Consider the following 19206-nt stretch of genomic DNA (forward strand, 5'->3'; position numbering starts at 1 on the left):
GCCAATGTGGGTCCGGTGCATTAGTCAGGGCGGTACTTGAGAAGAGATCCCCCAGTAGTGTCACACTGCAATTTTTACATATATGAACATGTACTTCTGAGGAATAGCTTCAGCGTGCAACAAACAAGAAAAAAAGAAACAAGCATTGGCATAGCCAATAGGTCTCGCCTTAGGGACCTTATAAGTATTTAGTTATGCAGGACAATATCCTTGGTGCAACAACATCAACTGTTACATGGCTAAGCACATATAAGGTCCCAAAGGCAAGACCTATTGGATATGCCAATGCTTGTTTTGTATAGGTACGTTTCAAGCCATTTGTGGTAGCTTAGTTACCTACTGGGTTTTTTCACTGGCAGTATTGAACATGTAACTCCCTAATTATATTTGAAAATCCAAATTTACAAGATCTAGAATGTAAAATGCTGGTGACAAATGTAGGGCTGGATGAAGGTTTTGGCTGCATTGGGGTGTTTATGGCAGCAATATCTAGTAATGTAAACCTAAGCATCCTAGACAGCAGCACGCTCCAATAAGGACCTGAAGAAGGTCAACCACATCTGCCCAACAGTGAGAGAGCTAAAAAGGCTCCCGCTCTCAGCTCAACGTTTTCAAGAGCAGATGCATCACCTACAAGACATTCCAAAACAATATAGTAACAACCCTGCAGAATAATCTAATCACTGCCCGTGGTCACTGCAGACCACAGGATGCAAAAAGGAGAAGTAAAGAAAATCTGAAGAACGGCATTGTCCATCATCACACCCAGGATCTGGAACAGCATGCACACTAAATATCCCGAATGCCCCAGCCCACCTGCAAGCCACAAAGAAGAACACACTTCTTTTTAGAGAGCATTCCCTACCGACAGGTATCAAGTTTACAGAGCTTCCTTTCACTGATCCTTTTTATCAGCAAAAGACTACAAATTTCAGAATCCACTGGCTTGGCAAATAAGAATCCAAGATTAGAATCAGAAGATCTGCTTAGTGGAATGAGCTGTAAGCCCAGTGTATTCCTGCAAAACGGCAAGTGCATGTTTGTTTTGTTTCTAAATTAAGGGGTTGATTGCAAAGTCTGGGCCTAAGGATATATACCGCGTATTTAAACACTGAAGGTGTTAGCGGAGAGCTCAATTTTGAAGCAAGGCAGAAAAGGTACATTCCTGTGAAACTTACAATTAAAAAAAACACCACAAACAAAACTCGCTCAACAGGTGAGCAACATTTCCTCCTCTGAGTTTTGAGAAAGGGGAGGGAGGGTGTCCAGTTACTCCAACACAGCCTTCCTCGCGTGTAGTAGCAGTGTTTGAAATGATAAAGCACAATTACAAATGCATTAACGAGAATGGGTTTGAGTTCCCATTCTAAAAAGATTGTCTAAGTAACGTTCTCGGATTTCATCGTGCCACGAACAGGCTTCCTTCCACAAAGGAAACTTCCGACTTTTGTCATTATATTGTTATTCTTGCACAAAACAAATCTTTCTTTGTCGAGATAATGCGATGTGCGCATCCCTTTTTTGCATGACGAGGGGTGCCAATGGTACTGGGTCTTCGTAGTGAACAAACTCAGTGACTAAGTATTTCAGCATCAAGAGGAGAGGCCCACAAATAAAACAGAAAAGTAGAGAAAAAAACGCATGCACCGGGCATATTGGCTTAACTGCATGCGGTATAAATCGAAAATCCAACTTATGCAGGTTTTTCTACTTACCCATGCTTATGTGCACGCAGTGCTTCAGCGAACGCCATTCATGAGACAAACTCAGAGAGCAGGCTGTGATTCAGGACACCTGGTGAAAGTGGATTCTGGTACTTGGGGGCTTGCACATAGCTTTCAAAGAAGCTTCATACCAAACAAAAGTGGGTTAAAAAAGCTGGGCTACAAACCAAAAAAATAAAAAAAAACACCAGAGTCCCACCATTTCCACTGTCAGGTCCCAATGTCCTCAGGATGGTACGATGCCAAAAAGGGTTCCACCTCTCGATAACCTCTGGGTCTGACTATAAACAGACTCACAGTGGTGATCAAGTGAGGGATAACTGGAACTGCAGGGCAGGAACGGGAGGGCGGAGGAGCTGTAATGATAACAAGAATCAATAATCACAACGTGCATGCATACCTGTCTACCCTGACCTAAATAAATACTCTAGACTATACCGTCCTGAGCTAAACACTAGTTACCTGGAGGGTAGGAAAAGGTAGGCTTTGCCTGGCCATCAAAAGAGTAGAATACATCAGCACAATCCTAAAACACAAGACAATGCGTTATTAAATGCATGCACAATAATACAGCCTTATATTCCTATGGTACTATTCACATACCATTGTTGCTAAATGTTGGGGCTTCAACAGAGGGCAGAATGGTAATCAGCCAGCCAGGCGAAGCTCATTATACCCCTGTTGTGTAGAGAAAACGTAAACAGCAATAATTGAATTGGGTATCCTCGTGAATACGTAGATAAAAGACTTCTGGGTTACGTCACCCGAAGCCTTACTGAGCAAAGTGATATACGCTGCTGATTATGTCCTGAACCAGCGAGCAATGTCTCATTCACCCCAGCAGATAACTCTCTCTGCCGAGGGTGACAACCTAAACAATACCCCAGAACTTGCCACTGCCCGTGGTAACTCTGTAAATGTCACTGTAAAAGCGGCAGTCTGAAAAACTCCCTGCAACACTTTATAACACTCAGGAGCTGTAAGTCAAGGGAGCTCAGGCAACAAAACAACGGAAACACACACACGAAGCCGATGGAACAAGGCTCCGCTAACAGCTGAGAGGAAGATTCCCCCCAAGCGGAACACGATACTGCTTGACTCAACGAAGAACTCGAAGGTAGAAAACAGATAGGAACTGAAAAAGGATACGCAGCCAATCTTCGGGAAAATCGGTATCCTACCGTGACAGCAATCCGGAACCAGAATAAACGGCGAGGCGATGCGGGATTCACTCCGTCTTGAGACTTCCTGGAAACTACGTCATAGCCAGACGCGTCGCTCTCCCCCGGGAATCATGGGAAGTGTAGTCTTTTCCGGAAACATGGCTCTGGGCAGTGTTCACAGTGTCCCACCTCCGTGGGTCGTAACAGTACATCCCTCCCTAGAAGAACACTGACAGAGACATGGCTTGTGGGGGAAACGTTTGTGGAACAGCCGAACATACTTGGGAGCATGAACACCTGATGCAGGCTCCCACGAATTCTCTTCATTTCCGTACCCCTTCCAAGCCACTAAATACCACAATCTGGTGCGATAGATTTTGGAATCCACAATACCCCTCACTTCATGCTCTTCCTCACCATTGACCTCAACAGGAGAAGGCCTGATCTTTTTACCCACCCTCGCGGGTTTGACTAGTGATACATGAAATGCTGGATGTATACGCAAGGATGAAGGCAAAGCCAATTTCACCACCACAGGATTCACCAGTTTAAGAACCTTGTAAGGACCTATGTATTTAGGATTGAATATACTGTACCTCCTGAATCTTATGTTCTTTGTGGATAACCATACATAGTCACCTTTTTTGTACACTGGACCGATCTGCCTGTGTTTGTCTACATAGGTTTTGTATTTTGCCTTGGCTTGTGCTAGGTGCCCCTTAACCTTCAGCCAGATCTCCTGGAGATTCTGCACCCTTTCCTGAACCTCGGGGACAGGGGACGCGGAAGCTGGGTGATGGAACGGAGTGAAATTAGGATGAAAGCCATATGTGCAGTAGAAAGGGGCATGTTTTGTGGACCCATGAACAGCGCTGTTATAAGCTATTTCAGCCAACCATAACCGTCCCACCCAATCCTCATTAGTGACATCCACATAGCATCTCAAATATTGTTTCAAGGTTTGATTTGCCCTTTCTGTCTGCCCATCTGTTTGAGGATGGAAACTCGTGGATGTACTGGATGTTATACCTAAAGCCTTACACCACGTTTTCCAGAATTTGGCTGTAAACTGACTGCCCCTGTCAGATACAATCACTCTGGGCAACCCATGTAACCTCACTATGTTTTGGAGGATCAGATGCGCCAACACACTAGCAGACGGTACTTTCTTGCAAGCAATAAAATGCGCCATTTTGGTCAGATAATCCACTACCACTAGGATGGCGGTACACCCCTGATCTACTGGCATGCCTACCACAAAGTCCATAGAGATGCATTCCCATGGAACATCAGGCGTGGGGAGCGGCTGTAATAAACCTGACTGTTTTGTATGCAACGTTTTCATCTGGCTGCAAACCGGACACTCCGCCACCCAATTCGTCACATCTTTTTTGATGTTTGGCCACCAGAATTGTCTTTGTATCCGCTCAAGCGTTTTGCTGTTGCCGTTATGTCCTGCACAAGAGGCATTGTGACACCACTGAAACACTTGCTTCCGTAGGGCCTGGATGGGTAATAGCAACTGTTTCTTTCGCATGGGGAGACCCTGCACCATTGTCCACTCTTTATGTGCTTGTAACCATTTCTTCCATTCTTCTCTCTGTACATTTCGAAGAACGCTGCGTAGAAACATCTGGGTACAAGTGACACCTATAACCTTCTCAGGATTGATGATGGCCTCTTCCTTTCTGTCTGCAGAGTCCATTTTAGTGTACTGTCGCGATAATGCATCTGCCTTTCGATTATCCTTTCCCGGCCTGTAGGTCACGATGAAATCGTATTCTGCGAAATGCATCATCCATCGCATCTGTCTAGGCGTTAAGTGGCGTGCTGCAGCCATGTACTGTAAGTTGCGATGGTCCGTATAAACGGTTACAGCATGTCTAGCACCCATGAGATGATGCCTCCATTCCAAAAAGGCTGTTCTTATCGCAAGTAGTTCCTTCTCTGCTATTACATAGTTTCGTTCAGCCTGATTTAGCGTACGAGATAGATACGCCACTGGATGCAACTGTCCCGTGTCAGAATGACGTTGCGATAACACCGCTCCTACAGCTACATCCGAAGCGTCGGCTTCCACTATAAAAGGCTTGCTAGGGTCTGCATGCATCAGTACCGGTGCCGAAACAAAGGCCTTCTTTAGCTCATCGAAACTTCGTTGGGCTTCTTCTGTCCAAACAAAGGCCACCTTCTTCTTTAATAGTCTCGTCATAGGGCAGGCCATAGCAGAGAAGTTTTCGATGAACCTGCGATAGAAATTCGCAAACCCAATGAAGCACTGGATGTCTCTTACGGTTTTGGGTGTAGGCCACTCTTTTACTGCCAAAATCTTCCTTTCGGACATCTCCTGGCCCTGTGGTGTGAGCATGACCCCTAGAAATTCCACTGAGGTAGCGTTAAACTCACACTTACTGAGCTTACAGTATAGTCGATGCTCCAATAAAGTACGTAGTACTGCCTTCACATGACCCGTATGTTGTTTTGTGGTGGAGGAGTAAATCAAGATGTCGTCTATATATACAATGACGAAGCGATCCAAGTACTCCTTCAGAACGTCATCCAAAAAGAACTGGAAGGCTGCCGGAGCGTTACACAGCCCAAAGGGCATCACTAAATATTCGTATAGCCCAAAACGTGTCTTTATGGCTGTCTTCCACTCATCCCCGGTCCTCATTCGGACTAAGTGGTAAGCTCCCTTTAGGTCTAGCCGTGTGAATATCACTGCATCCTTCACCTGCTCCAATAATACATTGATTAAAGGAAGTGGATATTTATTCTTCACCGTAATGGCGTTCAATGCTCTGTAGTCCGCACAGGCTCGAAGCTCACCATTGGCCTTGGGGATGAAGAATAACGGAGAGGCGGCCGGGGACTTAGATTCCCTAATGAATCCGAGCTCTAACAGTTTATCCAAATATGACCGGAGATGCAGAGTCTCGGGTTCCGTCAGTGCATACACTTGTCCTGCTGGTATTTTAGCCCCAGGAATTAAATCTATTTGGCAATCATACGGTCTGTGGGGTGGTAAAATTTCCGCTTTTGTCTCACTAAATACCTCTGCCACATCTTGATATTCAGCCGGGAGTTCCACATCCTGTTCAACTGCCGTGGCTATATGATGGATGCTAGCCAAACCTATAGCAGGACTTAGTGTTATCGGATAGCAATTCCTCTGGCAGAACTCCGATGAAAAATGTAGAACCTGATTTTCCCAATCTATTGCGGGATTGTGTTTCCTCAGCCAAGGGAGTCCAAGAATCACCCCATACTGCGGTGCGTGAATAATGTTGAAGAACAACCTCTCCTGATGTTCTTCACCCATGGACATACAGAGTTCCTTGGTTTGTAACCGAATAGGTCCGGAATTCAGCTTCCGCCCATCTACCGCAAACACTGCTTCAGGGGTTTCCTTCTCTTGCAGCTCCAAACCTAGACTACTGGCTGTGGCCTGATCCATGAAACAACCAGTCGCCCCCGAGTCTAACATTGCTCTGGTCCATATCCTTTCCTCCCGTATGTCCACACCTATATCCACATAGAAATGTATAGCTTCTTTTGTGCTGTTTCTATCCAAAGAAGGGATATACAACTCACTTGAAGGGCACCCTTCATTCCTCTTCAAGCCTTCTCGTTTCCCGCCTTCTGATCGGAAGACAGAACAGACACCTTCCGATTGTCATACCGAGTTTTTGTCCGGGTTGGGCATTCCCGTATGAAGTGCCCCTTCCTGCCACAATATAAACACAATCCCCTCTTTCTTCGGTATTCTCTTTCTTCCGCCGTCAAAGGGGATCTAACTGCTCCTATTTCCATGGGCTCGGGTTTTGCTGCGGACGTGGCTTCTGTTGTTCTGGAGTGCTCATAACTGGACACGGTCTTGTCCTTTCGCCGAGTATCTCCCCTTCGATCGCTAAGGCGATGATCCAACCTCAACACCAAGCTAATCATATCCTCACAATTACTGGGCTGGGGGTCTATTTGGGCCAGGACGTCTTTCATCTCACCAGTCAATCCGTTGTAAAAGATGGCTAAGCGCTTATTTTCAGGCCAATCGGTTTCAGTGATTAACCTCCTAAAGTCATTAAGGTATGTTATCAGATCCCTATTTCCTTGTCTTAATCCCAGCAGGTCCCTATCTGCAGACAAGGTGGCCGACCTACGGTTAAAGGTTTTCTCGAAATCTGACTTAAAAGCCTCCCAATCCCTTAACAAAGGATCGTCTCTCTTTACTAGTGGTACCGCCCATTGAGCCGCATCCCCACCCAAATAAGATATGAGAAAGGCCACCCTGGCATGGTTAGTGTTAAAGACCTTAGGTTTGCATGAAAAGTGTAGAAGAACTTGAGTGAGGAAAACCTGCACTTTATCACTATCCCCATGGAATCGTTCTGGAGGGGCTAATGGTATCGGGGCGGGGACCTCCACTACCACGGAGGAAGAGGGCTGGGTGCCTGCATTGAAAGGGTTTCTACTCAGTCTATCCACCTGCGCTTGCAATGTTGCAGTTTCAGTCCTAGAAGCCTGTAACTCAGCCTGTACCAGGGCCAAAGCTGCCATTATGTCTTCGAGGGTGGACATGATATCGTACTACCGGGAGGACTAAATTCTTGGGCCGTTTATTCTGTCAGGTCCCAATGTCCTCAGGATGGTACGATGTCAAAAAGGGTTCCACCTCTCGATAACCTCTGGGTCTGACTATAAACAGACTCACAGTGGTGATCAAGCGAGGGATAACTGGAACTGCAGGGCAGGAACGGGAGGGCGGAGGAGCTGTAATGATAACAAGAATCAATAATCACAACGTGCATGCATACCTGTCTACCCTGACCTAAATAAATACTCTAGACTATACCGTCCTGAGCTAAACACTAGTTACCTGGAGGGTAGGAAAAGGTAGGCTTTGCCTGGCCATCAAAAGAATAGAATACATCAGCACAATCCTAAAACACAAGACAATGCGTTATTAAATGCATGCACAATAATACAGCCTTATATTCCTATGGTATTATTCACATACCATGGTTGCTAAATGTTGGGGCTTCAACAGAGGGCAGAATGGTAATCAGCCAGCCAGGCGAAGCTCATTATACCCCTGTTGTGTAGAGAAAACGTAAACAGCAATAATTGAATTGGGTATCCTCGTGAATACGTAGATAAAAGACTTCTGGGTTACGTCACCCGAAGCCTTACTGAGCAAAGTGATATACGCTGCTGATTATGTCCTGAACCAGCGAGCAATGTCTCATTCACCCCAGCAGATAACTCTCTCTGCCGAGGGTGACAACCTAAACAATACCCCAGAACTTGCCACTGCCCGTGGTAACTCTGTAAATGTCACTGTAAAAGCGGCAGTCTGAAAAACTCCCTGCAACACTTTATAACACTCAGGAGCTGTAAGTCAAGGGAGCTCAGGCAACAAAACAACGGAAACACACACACGAAGCCGATGGAACAAGGCTCCGCTAACAGCTGAGAGGAAGATTCCCCCCAAGCGGAACACGATACTGCTTGACTCAACGAAGAACTCGAAGGTAGAAAACAGATAGGAACTGAAAAAGGATACGCAGCCAATCTTCGGGAAAATCGGTATCCTACCGTGACAGCAATCCGGAACCAGAATAAACGGCGAGGCGATGCGGGATTCACTCCGTCTTGAGACTTCCTGGAAACTACGTCATAGCCAGACGCGTCGCTCTCCCCCGGGAATCATGGGAAGTGTAGTCTTTTCCGGAAACATGGCTCTGGGCAGTGTTCACAGTGTCCCACCTCCGTGGGTCGTAACATCCACATCATGTTGAGAACAAAAATGAAGTTGCTTGCGGGACAAATGTTTTTTTTAGGACTTCCTACAAGCTGCTCCGCCTCTCCCCTCCCACGCCCCCAACCGGGTCTACTAACAGCAGACAACACAGCTGTGATGTACATTTGACAAGTTTTCAAAGAGCACCTGAGGGGATTGGCCAGTTCAGATTTTCTTTCTTCACATTCTTATTTAAACCCAGGGTTTTAAGTGGAATAGAAACAAGCGCGTGCGCCACATGCTGAAAGTAAAAAAAAAAAGTTTGACAAGGAGAAGAGGAGGCAGCAGGGGGAAGGGAGAGAGGAGGGGTTTGCGCCTGTTTCCCTTGCGGGAGCGAGCAGGAACCATCTGTTAATTACAAACAGATGGTTGCAAAGCTCGCTCCCACAAGGGAATCGCCAAACGTGCTTGCGTTGCCATTGAAAGCAATGTAATGCGTGCCTGTTTTTGCCCCAAAAAGCGAATCGATTACTAAAGGTCTCCTCCTATGCAGTGAATGCGCGCTGCGTTGGCTAGACCTAAAGAGTACTTGCTCATTTTGGGGAATTTCCCCAGCTGTAGACAAGAACTACTTATCAGGGAGCGGTTGTGGGAAGGCCCTGCAGTCACACTTGCTTCAAGGGTCCCAACCCCCATGTAAACCTATCTGTCCTGCACTCTGGAATACTTTCGAGCTTACCCTGATCTTTAAGAGTCAGGGTAAACCCAATGATGAAGCATGCCACTACGAGAGTAGGTGAGGGTTGTAAATAAAAATATGAGGTTTGTCGTCTACCCACCTCTGAGTCCGCTGGATGTACATACGTTTTACTCTTCTTCCCTTGATCATTCACTTCCGTAGATCGGAAACCCTTTTTTGAAAATTGTAAAGAATAAGGCCATTATGAAAAATAAACATATGACTTTTGCAACTTTTGGTTTTCACGTGCTGTTTTGGCTGTATTTATTTGTACACTATACAGACATCTAGAGGTATTCCCAGGAACAGTTTTTTCACATCAGCTGCATGTGTCTCTTTTGGACCATTATTTGATCTTCAATCCATAATTGATCCTAATCTTTTACCTAAATAAAGTCCACCATTTTGAGGGGCTCAATTTGTTTCGGCACTCATTTAGGTCACAGATCCAGTAACATTTTTAGGAGCAACCACCTGTGCTTTATTGAATATAACACTTCGCTATAAAGTGTTCGATTTAGGGGTACTTGGGGGACTTCAGGACTCATAATACATAATACATATACAACAGGAGGAATATTCGGACAAAGACTCATTAAAAACCTCAGACAGGGGTAAATATATTCCATGCTCATGCAGAGGGAGACTGCTAACACCATACAGGAATATGTGCTTACAAAAAAGAGTATGAAAACAGTGCAAAAAAAATAAAAGCAGTTAATCGCTGACGTGTTTGTTTATAACATGCTCAGGGTTTTGTCTCTTATAAGCTCCATACCAGTGGTTCTTACCCTTTTGACTGTTGTGGACCCCCTCTTAATCATACTGGGATACGGGTAACTCCAATAAGTAGCTGCTGCCTGGATACGGCTGGTGCCTCTCTTCCGTCCTTACGGCAGCATTGTGATTGGTCTGAGCACCGTGGTTCAGCGCTTAGACAGGGGCTGGTAGGCTGTGCATGTTCTCCACCCAGGCTGTAATGCAGCCTGGGTGGAGAACATTGAAAGTGTACATGGCTGTTTGACCGTTTCGAGAGGGCCGGCCAAAATGTCATGCACACTTAGGAAGGGCCTACCACTCATTCCCCAGCTCTAAACAGCACAGCCGCCCAACTAACTGACCCAGTACATTTTTATAAAATGATAATAACGTTACATTATTATCATTTTATTTTTCAGTTTTGATTTGCTCAGTGGGGCAACGTTCCTCCTCCTTAGCAGAGGAGCCGCCACTGACCCCACTAAATCATTATTGGAATCCAGGGACCTCCACTGAGCCATTATTCGAGCCCGGGGAGCCTAGGCTAAGCAGTTGTGATGATCCACACTGCTCCTGCCACAAATCAATGCATACAAGTATGGAAACAAGCATACATCAAACGGATGAGCAAATTATAAATATTTAATTTAATTCACAAATCAATATAAAAAAAATAAAAATGTTAATCTTAGTTGGTAGGTTGGAGGTTTTCTAAATGTAACTGCACCAACCCATAGTCCATACTGTGTTCCGTTTGGTGCACTTACACTGCTCCCATGGATCAATATGAGGATATCAATTTAAGGGGTTATTTATGAGAGCATTGTGTCACATTTGCACCATGTAAAGCTGTACATTCGTGATGCAAGGCTCTGAATCTGAATTATGAAGCCACGCAAAGACACCCTGTGTGGCTTTGAGTGGCCACACAAGTCTTGAGCTGTGTCGCCCTACTCTACGCTCGGGAGGCATTCAATGGGCATTGCGGTGGCTGTTTCCAAGCAACAGCCATAGATTTTGACGCTGCCCCAGATTTACAAAATCATATAAACCTGGGGAAGGGCCAAATCCGTATGCCTCCCGAGGTGAGGCATAACGAGGAGAATTGTTTCTGTGCAGGAATGAGTCCCTTCCTGCACAAAAACAATCCTGCATGCAGCAGGGGCATGCACCATGGAGCAAGGGTGCCTGCTGAAACGGCACCCGTGCAGGGAGACATGACAGGAATGCGTTGTGTTGCAGAATTAAAGTGCATTCCTGCCGTTTCACTTTGGCCTAGGGCGAACCTGTTTAGTGTTGGTTTGATAGGGTTCCACTTTCTAAAGCTGACAGCATTGAGTAATATTAAAATTGAACTTGCTTAATCCTATGTGTGTGCTGGTTTCTGTATGAAATTCATGTACCAGCAATGCATGCTGAGCCAACAGGAAAGTTCTTGAAAGGCCTGGTAAACACGGCCACCCGGGAGCACAAAAGACGGTGTTTAGCTTCAGATTTTTAACGGATAGGAAGGGGCCCTTTTTTTAAGAACATTAATTATTTCGGCACCAATTCCACTTACATTTCGTTTAAACATAGAAACAGAAAGGTTGTTAGCGTGTGCTGTGGATGTCCTCTGGTGGATATATGAAGCAATCACCATGACAGGTCGCTCAGTTGTCGTTCTCATGGGGGAAAGTCAGTGGTAGGGATTCACCATTTGGAAATACTGTAGAGCAGAGGTCTTCAAAGTAGGGAGTGAACACCCGTGCTCTGCCTTTCTCTTTAAGTCCTGTGAAATGATTAAGAAGCTGTTTCTTGCCATTGCTCGTTGAGCTGTGGGTTCACGGGGTAGTGAGGCACTGGCGCCTGTATGCAGGGCCGGTCCTAGGATATGTGGGGCCCCGGGCAGAATAGGAACATGTGAGTCCTCTAAGCAGAGACAACGTGGGATCAGATCGGGCCGGCTAAAGAAAGTGTTGTTTATTTTTTATAATTAAAATGAAACCAACCCCCCTGACCCCCACACCCGCGACTCATGCTGGCCATTTCTGGGTTTTGTCAATGGTTGTTAGCTGTTTAAGCTAAATGTGTAACAACAATAAATTATTTTCCTTTCACCTTGTTGTTTTGACTAATAAGTAGCTCCTTCACACATATTTGCATAGGATCACAACTGGAATGCAGGGCCATTGCTCTTTGTGCTCTGCAGAGAGGCCATATTTTGAATGATCATGTAATCTGAACACCTTTTGACCCACAGACAGGCATAATGTGAAAGTTGTACTGCCTTCATCCTCAACTCCGAAGTGCTCAACTATAGCCTGTTATAAACACCTGGAGGTGACTTAGTACAAATGGTATATCATCCAAGAGTAATATGCTGTGAAATGAAATACAGAAACACACATGCTGTAAATAGCTAGCACAATTAGGAAAAGCAAGATTAGGTAAAAAATGTGAAATATAAACAGGAACAAAATCACTGCCATGGATTACCCTAACATCAGGACCACTGGAATTATGCAGCAGGAGAGGGCTAAATTATGTGGCAGGGTGAGTAAATTACGTGGAAAGAAAAGGCAAATTATGCAGCATAATCTGGCACATTTTGAAGTAGTATTACTTCATTTTTTTGCACTCCTACTAGGCGGATAAACTATGAAATTCCCTACCTTTCTCCCTCAGGTCTCAATCAAACCGGTTCAGTTTTAGAAATTCCCCGAAGACCTGGTTCTTTTTCCCCAAGGCCAAGAACTTGCTTCATTTCTTTGATCAGCTGTAGCATTGTTAAGCGCTAAGATGCTTCGACATTTGCCTGCTTTAGAAATACTTTACTTACTTACTTACTTACTCATGAGTTCCATGTTTTCTGAAAAATATTGGGCACAAACAAACATGACTATCTTATGTGGAATGCAAGCAGACATGTTAGAGACTATGGGGCCCATTAGGATCACGGGCGGATCGCCACCGCCCTCATGGCAGTGGCGATCTACCCGTATTCCGACCCCACCCGCCACCCATTTCTCCCAACATATTACTATGGAGGGGGGACCGCGGTGGACGGAAAGACTGTCCGCCGCTTTTCCACCCTGTCAACGAGTTGACAGGGTGGAAAAGGGTTTAATATGGTGGTGGTGTCTGTTAGACACCGCCAGCGATATTAAGATGGGTGCGGAAAGATGCATTTCCGTGGCGGCATTGCCGCCACAGAAAGGCATGCGGGAATTGACCGAGGTGGCCCGTAGCGGGCCCCCAGTTACTTTGGGGGGTGCACATTGGGGGTACCTATGGTACCCCCCAGCAGTTCCATTCACAACATGGCAGGCACCGTGCACCGTGCACAACATGCCTTCCTGGCATTGTGGCGGGCGGTGCAGAGTGCACCACCCACCACAATGCCAGGAATGCAGGGTGCGCCCGCCACCGTGGCGGGCGCATCCTAATTGCCCCCACGGGACCCCCGCCCTTATGGCGGGCGGTCCCTTTTACCGTGAGGATGGCGAGCGGACAAATCCACCCGCCATCCTAATGATGCCCTATATATTTACAGACTTGAGGTATTAAAGAAAACCTAGTTATTAGGGTTGTTATTCCTAGTAGTTCATGCTATATATTTGTAGTTTACAGTGAGGGACAGACAACTCAGTTAGAACACATATTCGCACTCTTCTGCTGAAGAGGGCTTAACGCCTACAGAGAAAATTCTCACTGTGGTGCAGAAATTAATATTGAAAGAGCATTCTTTGCACAGTAGAAATAAATTATAGTCTTTCCCATACTTACACTAGAAGCAGCAATAGAAGCAGCCCTTTCTAATGGTCAGGCTCTACATCTGCGCTGGGTGCAGTAGGACTCTTCTCTAAATGCTATTGATGTAAAATCTGATTATGATCCTACACTCCGCATGCAAAACATTTTACAATACACACAAAACATACTGAAATTACCAAATATGTATTCAGGCATCTACAACAGCGTTTCACAGATTGCTCTGCACAGCCTATGTTGGAAGTAACCACAAATACTCCATGACTTGTGTAATGAATGTCATTTTTGAAGGTGGTGACTTAAAGCCATTACACACACAGTAAAGTTTTCAGGTGATTCCACTGCACAACCCACAGAAGACCGTGCCCTGTTACCTGCTGAGCCATCAGCTCCCACATTTATTGTCTTGGATTCAGCATTTTGTATCCAAGGATATAATGAAGATTAATCACACTGGCGCTTAATCCAGCGATGAAAACTCTTAAATAAGAAAAAGGACTGATAATATATTTTATACAAGTTCTTCACGTTTCATTATTGTGACTCCATGAAAAATTATACATTTGCATAAAACCTTTACCTTTGAATTTCGCACGAGTGATAGTGCCTTGCAAACGATCAAAATATATTACCAAAAGGGAATAATTTGAGTCAATTACATAGTTAATATTCAATATGTATGGTCTACACTAATTAATTTATGTGGACATAATTACTATTATTTTTCCTCTTATTATTATTTATCAATCCAGATGTTGTTGCAGTTAACATTAGGTGAACTATTGAATCATAACATTTGGTAGTATAAATAATTTAGGTTTTAGGTTTCCAGTGTTGTTCTGTGTTTTGTGGTCCTATATGTTCTTCAGCCAAACACATGTCATATAAAGCAAAGAGAATCATGTAAGATTCTCTTTCCATAGCTTGTCAGCATTTTTGTATAGGTGGTGTCTAAAATAGACATTTGTTTTTTCAGTGTTGTTATAGTAATATTTTGTTTTTTGTGGCGTTGTTATAATAATAATGCTGTAATTATGGAGCATCAAATATTGTGATGTCATCAGAATTAAGGTCATGAGACATCTATTCCCGATAAGATTCAGATCGAAGGTCATATGGCATCTCTTACTATAGTGTTATTAAGGTCAAAGGTTGTGTGATGTCACAGCCGCAACCTCTGGCATTTTGGTAAATCAACTTCCATACCCTCCCCGCCATCCCATCAGGCATAGGGGAAGGCTGACTCCTAGAATGAGTTTAGCTACAAACCCTGGGTTACTATTATGCTTTAATGCATGACCATGGGCAGTTGTTGTTTTTTTATGTGCATTATACCCAATAACCCTGATCAGTAAATACAACTTTTCTTTCTTTTTCGTTTGCAATTTAGGGAATCATTTTTCCACAGGTTATAACAGGATTAATTGCTAACTTCCTGAATGCTGGTATAAACTACATCTTTCTCTATGTGCTGAGCCTAGGAATAATGTAAGTTTTCTAATTTTATTTTTCAAATTTATTTATGCTTTTTAGGCCAGTAATGAAATAACATTATTGCAGTTTCATAACTATTTCTTACATGCGATGCAGAACATCAATAATAGCAGTATTTTAGACCCACTTTGAAAGACAGAATTTCATATCGCAGCTTTGGCTGCTGAGAATACAATTATTCTTCAAGGTTTATATATCACACGGTCTCCTATCATTTGGCATAGTCACATATCATTACAGGTAATATTGCCACACCTTATTCCAACACTGTGTCTACTGTCCAGCTATCACATCTGACACTAATGCCTTTTTTCACACCCTGGGGTCGGCACCTCTTCCCTACTGCATGAAACATGTGGAGAGGGCCCATATTCCTCTGGCTTTTGAGGTGGTGGTAACAGGGCAGCATATATCTCACTGTTTTTATTGAAATATGTGTCTTCCAATAAACTGCAATGTCAGGGCCTATCAAGCAAATTTATAAATATGTGTCCTCACAGTATGATTGGCCAGTCAATAGTAGGGGTATTTTTTGATCAGGCGTTAGCCAATACCTTTTAATTTTACTAAAATTATGTGTATTTTATATTTAGTTATAGGGCTTTCAGCCTGCCTTCTTCGCCCATTGGACTGTTGTTGTGCCATTTTCCTGCCACACACTACAGCATACAGAATGGTGCAGTGGGGCAGTCCACTGTAGTCATTACATATATTCACTGTTAGTGGCGGCATTGTTCCCTTTCACAAGGAGCACATCTGCACATAAAGTTGTTTTCTTATGTGCCATGGACTGCCATGCTAATGCTGAAGATCCAGCAAAAACTTAATCAAAACAATCTAAAAAATGATAAAACCAAAAGGCTTAAGCAATCACCAAGAGACCTATTGGTTTTTGCTAATACTTGTTAAATAATGTTTCCTAAGCAAAAATAAATGTGGAAATCAGCAGGCCATTCTTTTTGTGGAAGTCTCGAGGGCACATAAGGGCAGATTTCAATTTGTTTTGTAACATTGATTTCTCTTCGAAAACTGTGAATATCTGTACTAGACACCACCAGTTTCTGCATGGTGCAAGTCCACTGTGCTAGGCACTTCTTCAAGAGTGGCACTGGTCCAGAGGCATGCACTAAGTCATGCAGAGCAGGTTAAGGAACATGCACATGCTGGACTGCTTGGCCCTCCACTGCGAAAATCATGTAAGCACCGCAGACAAGCTAACTGATTATTCTGAAGAAAATATAAACCTTCTCAGGGGTCCCACTGATACTCGGTCCTTTTAAACCAACAAAGAAGAAATTGGCACTGAAGCTGAAATATAAAAGGAACATCTTTATTAACCTCAAATGAGGGAGACTACGTCACACAGAAGCCTTAGCAAATGAATGAGGCAGTCTAAGGAGCAGGGCCGGACTGGGAACCGAAAGCGGCCCTGGCAAAGTGCTTGGCAGGCCCCCCTCGGGGGAGGGGGGCCAGCCGCGCTCTTTGCCAGGGCCGGTTTTCGGCCGATTGTGTTACAGGGCCATTTTCGCAGCTATGCTGCAAAAACGGCCCTGTAACAAAAACGGCCCCTAGGGGTCCCAAACCGGCTCCCACCCGTGCGGGCCACCGGGGGATTGCCCGGTGCCCGCAACGGCCAGTCCGGGCCTGCTGAGGAGTACCGAAAACTGGGGGCTTATATATGCTTAGGGTTACATAGTCAGTATAAGACCAAGGGGAGGTCCTGGCACATGTAAGCATGCAAAATGACTAATATGGGCATACAAGTTTTGCTTGCTAAACAAAGTGGGAGGAGCGAACAGTGGCTGTTTTTGGCAAACACATCCTGACATTTACAGACTAGAAACAGTTGCAAGGACAGCTGCAAGCTCAACTGAGCATGTGCGAAGGTGGAAGATGCTGAATATAATTCGTTTCTAGGCAGATTACAAGAGCAGTCAACACTGAGGGAGGACAGAGCACATGGCGAGCACGTGGAAGCACATGGCAAACAAGATAGCTGCCAGAAATACAAAATGGCTTTCAGCTCATGCTAACAAATCCCTCCAATATTTAACACTTCAGCCTCCCATTTCAAGCTTTGCATATTGAGTGTTATTGCAGGTGATGTGGCGCCAAAATAGTGTTAAAACTTGTAAAGTGAAATACAATTGACACCCATTATAAACTCAGACTGCTGCCTGTCTGAGGGAACAAACAATTCTTCTAAAAGATTGCACTTTTAGCGCCTAATTACGATGTCGGCGGAAAGCCTCCGACCAGCGGCCGGAGACTTTCCACCCAACATGGTAGGTTTACAGTCTGACTGCCCTATTATGATGACAACGGCCAGAGGTAAGCCTGTGGGGGGATTCCAACGTAGTTCGGATGGACACAAGGAGACCAGTGATGCGTGGAACAGACCGCATACTTCCTTAATAACGGCTGTTCCGCTGTCGAGGTTATGATGTCGGTTTTCAACAAATGGAAAAAGAACAATTGATGGACAGAATGCAGAACACTGTCATACATTCACCCCAGCACAGAAAACTGGGCCTAAATCCATAGTTTTTTTGCTCACCATGCTATTCTGGTCTTGATCCTGTGCCCAATGAAAACAGTCCAGCCCGAACTACCAGGCCAGTCCCTCCCTGGACTGGAAACAAACATCCTAAGACCGGTTTCGGGCTTTCAGCCGTCATCAGCCAGGATAGCTTGATTCCAGTGGCATGGAGAGCATGGGACTCACGTCTGAGCATACCGGTACCACTCGGGCTGACAAATGCAAAAAGAACAATTGATGGACAGATTGCAGAACAATGTCAGACATTCACCCCAGTACAGATATATGGGCCTAAATCCATCGTTTTGCTCACCATGCCATTCCAGTTTGGACCCAGCCATATGCAAATCAGTCTTGACCCTGCATCCAATGGGAACAGTCCAGGCCGAAATGCCAGGCCAGGTCCTCCCTGGACTGGAGACAAGCATCCTGGGACCAGGGGTGAATGTATGATTTATTCAGCATTCCGTCCAACATTTGTTTGCGTAGCACTTTTCACCCTAAGTGGGATGGTATGCCCAGACGCGGGTCCCTTGCTCACTGTGTCACTGGATTCAAGCTAGCCTGGCTGATGAAGGGTAATACCCAGAAACCGGTCCCAGGATGCTTGTTTTCGGTCTAGGGAGGACCTGGCTTGGCAGTTTGGTCTTGACTGTTCCCATGAGGCACAGGGTCAAGACTGATTTGCATATGGCTGGTTCTAAACTGGGGTGGCATGGTGTGCAAAAGAACGATGGATTTAAGTCAGATCTTTTGACTGGGGGTGAATGTATGATTTATTCAGCATGCTGTCTATCATTTGGTTGCGTAGCACTTTTCACCGTAAGTGGGATGGGTATGTCCAGACGTGGGTCCCTTGCTCACTGTGCCACTGGATTCAGGCTAGCCCGGCTGATGAAGGGTAACACTCAGAAACCGGTCCTGGGATGCTTGTTTCGGTCCAGGGAGGACCTGGCTTGGCAGCTGGGTCTGGACTGTTCCCATGAGGCACAGGGTTAAAACTGACTTGCATATGGCTGGATCTAAACTAGGGATCACTGACAAAATATCGACAGTCAAAATATCGACTTACCAAAATATCGAGGTAAAATATGGAATGCCAGAATATCGACTTCCTATCTACAAACAGGTAAGTACAAAAATATCGACTCCAAAATATCGATAGGAAAAAATATAGACATTCAAAATATCGAATTTTTAAAATATCTTAAAAGTAATTTAAAAGTAATATAATAATAAATATAATTAATTTAAACATACTTAAAATACTTAAATAAACTTAAAATTAATAAATA

General features: G+C 44.7%; 1 protein-coding gene across 2 annotated transcripts in view; it reads left to right on the plus strand.

Annotated features, from left to right (window-relative positions):
* Window positions 1–19206, plus strand: part of SLC47A1 (solute carrier family 47 member 1) — a 721842-nt gene that overhangs the window by 425585 nt on the left and 277051 nt on the right. For both annotated transcript variants that reach the window (XM_086955002.1, XM_086955001.1), the window contains exon 7: window positions 15269–15366. In XM_086955002.1, coding sequence (XP_086811128.1) covers window positions 15269–15366 — 98 coding nt within the window. The remainder of the gene's footprint in view (window positions 1–15268; window positions 15367–19206) is intronic.

The sequence above is a fragment of the Lissotriton vulgaris genome, chromosome 2_1 (assembly GCF_964263255.1).
Source record: "Lissotriton vulgaris chromosome 2_1, aLisVul1.2, whole genome shotgun sequence".
Taxonomy (NCBI): Eukaryota; Metazoa; Chordata; class Amphibia; order Caudata; family Salamandridae; genus Lissotriton; species Lissotriton vulgaris.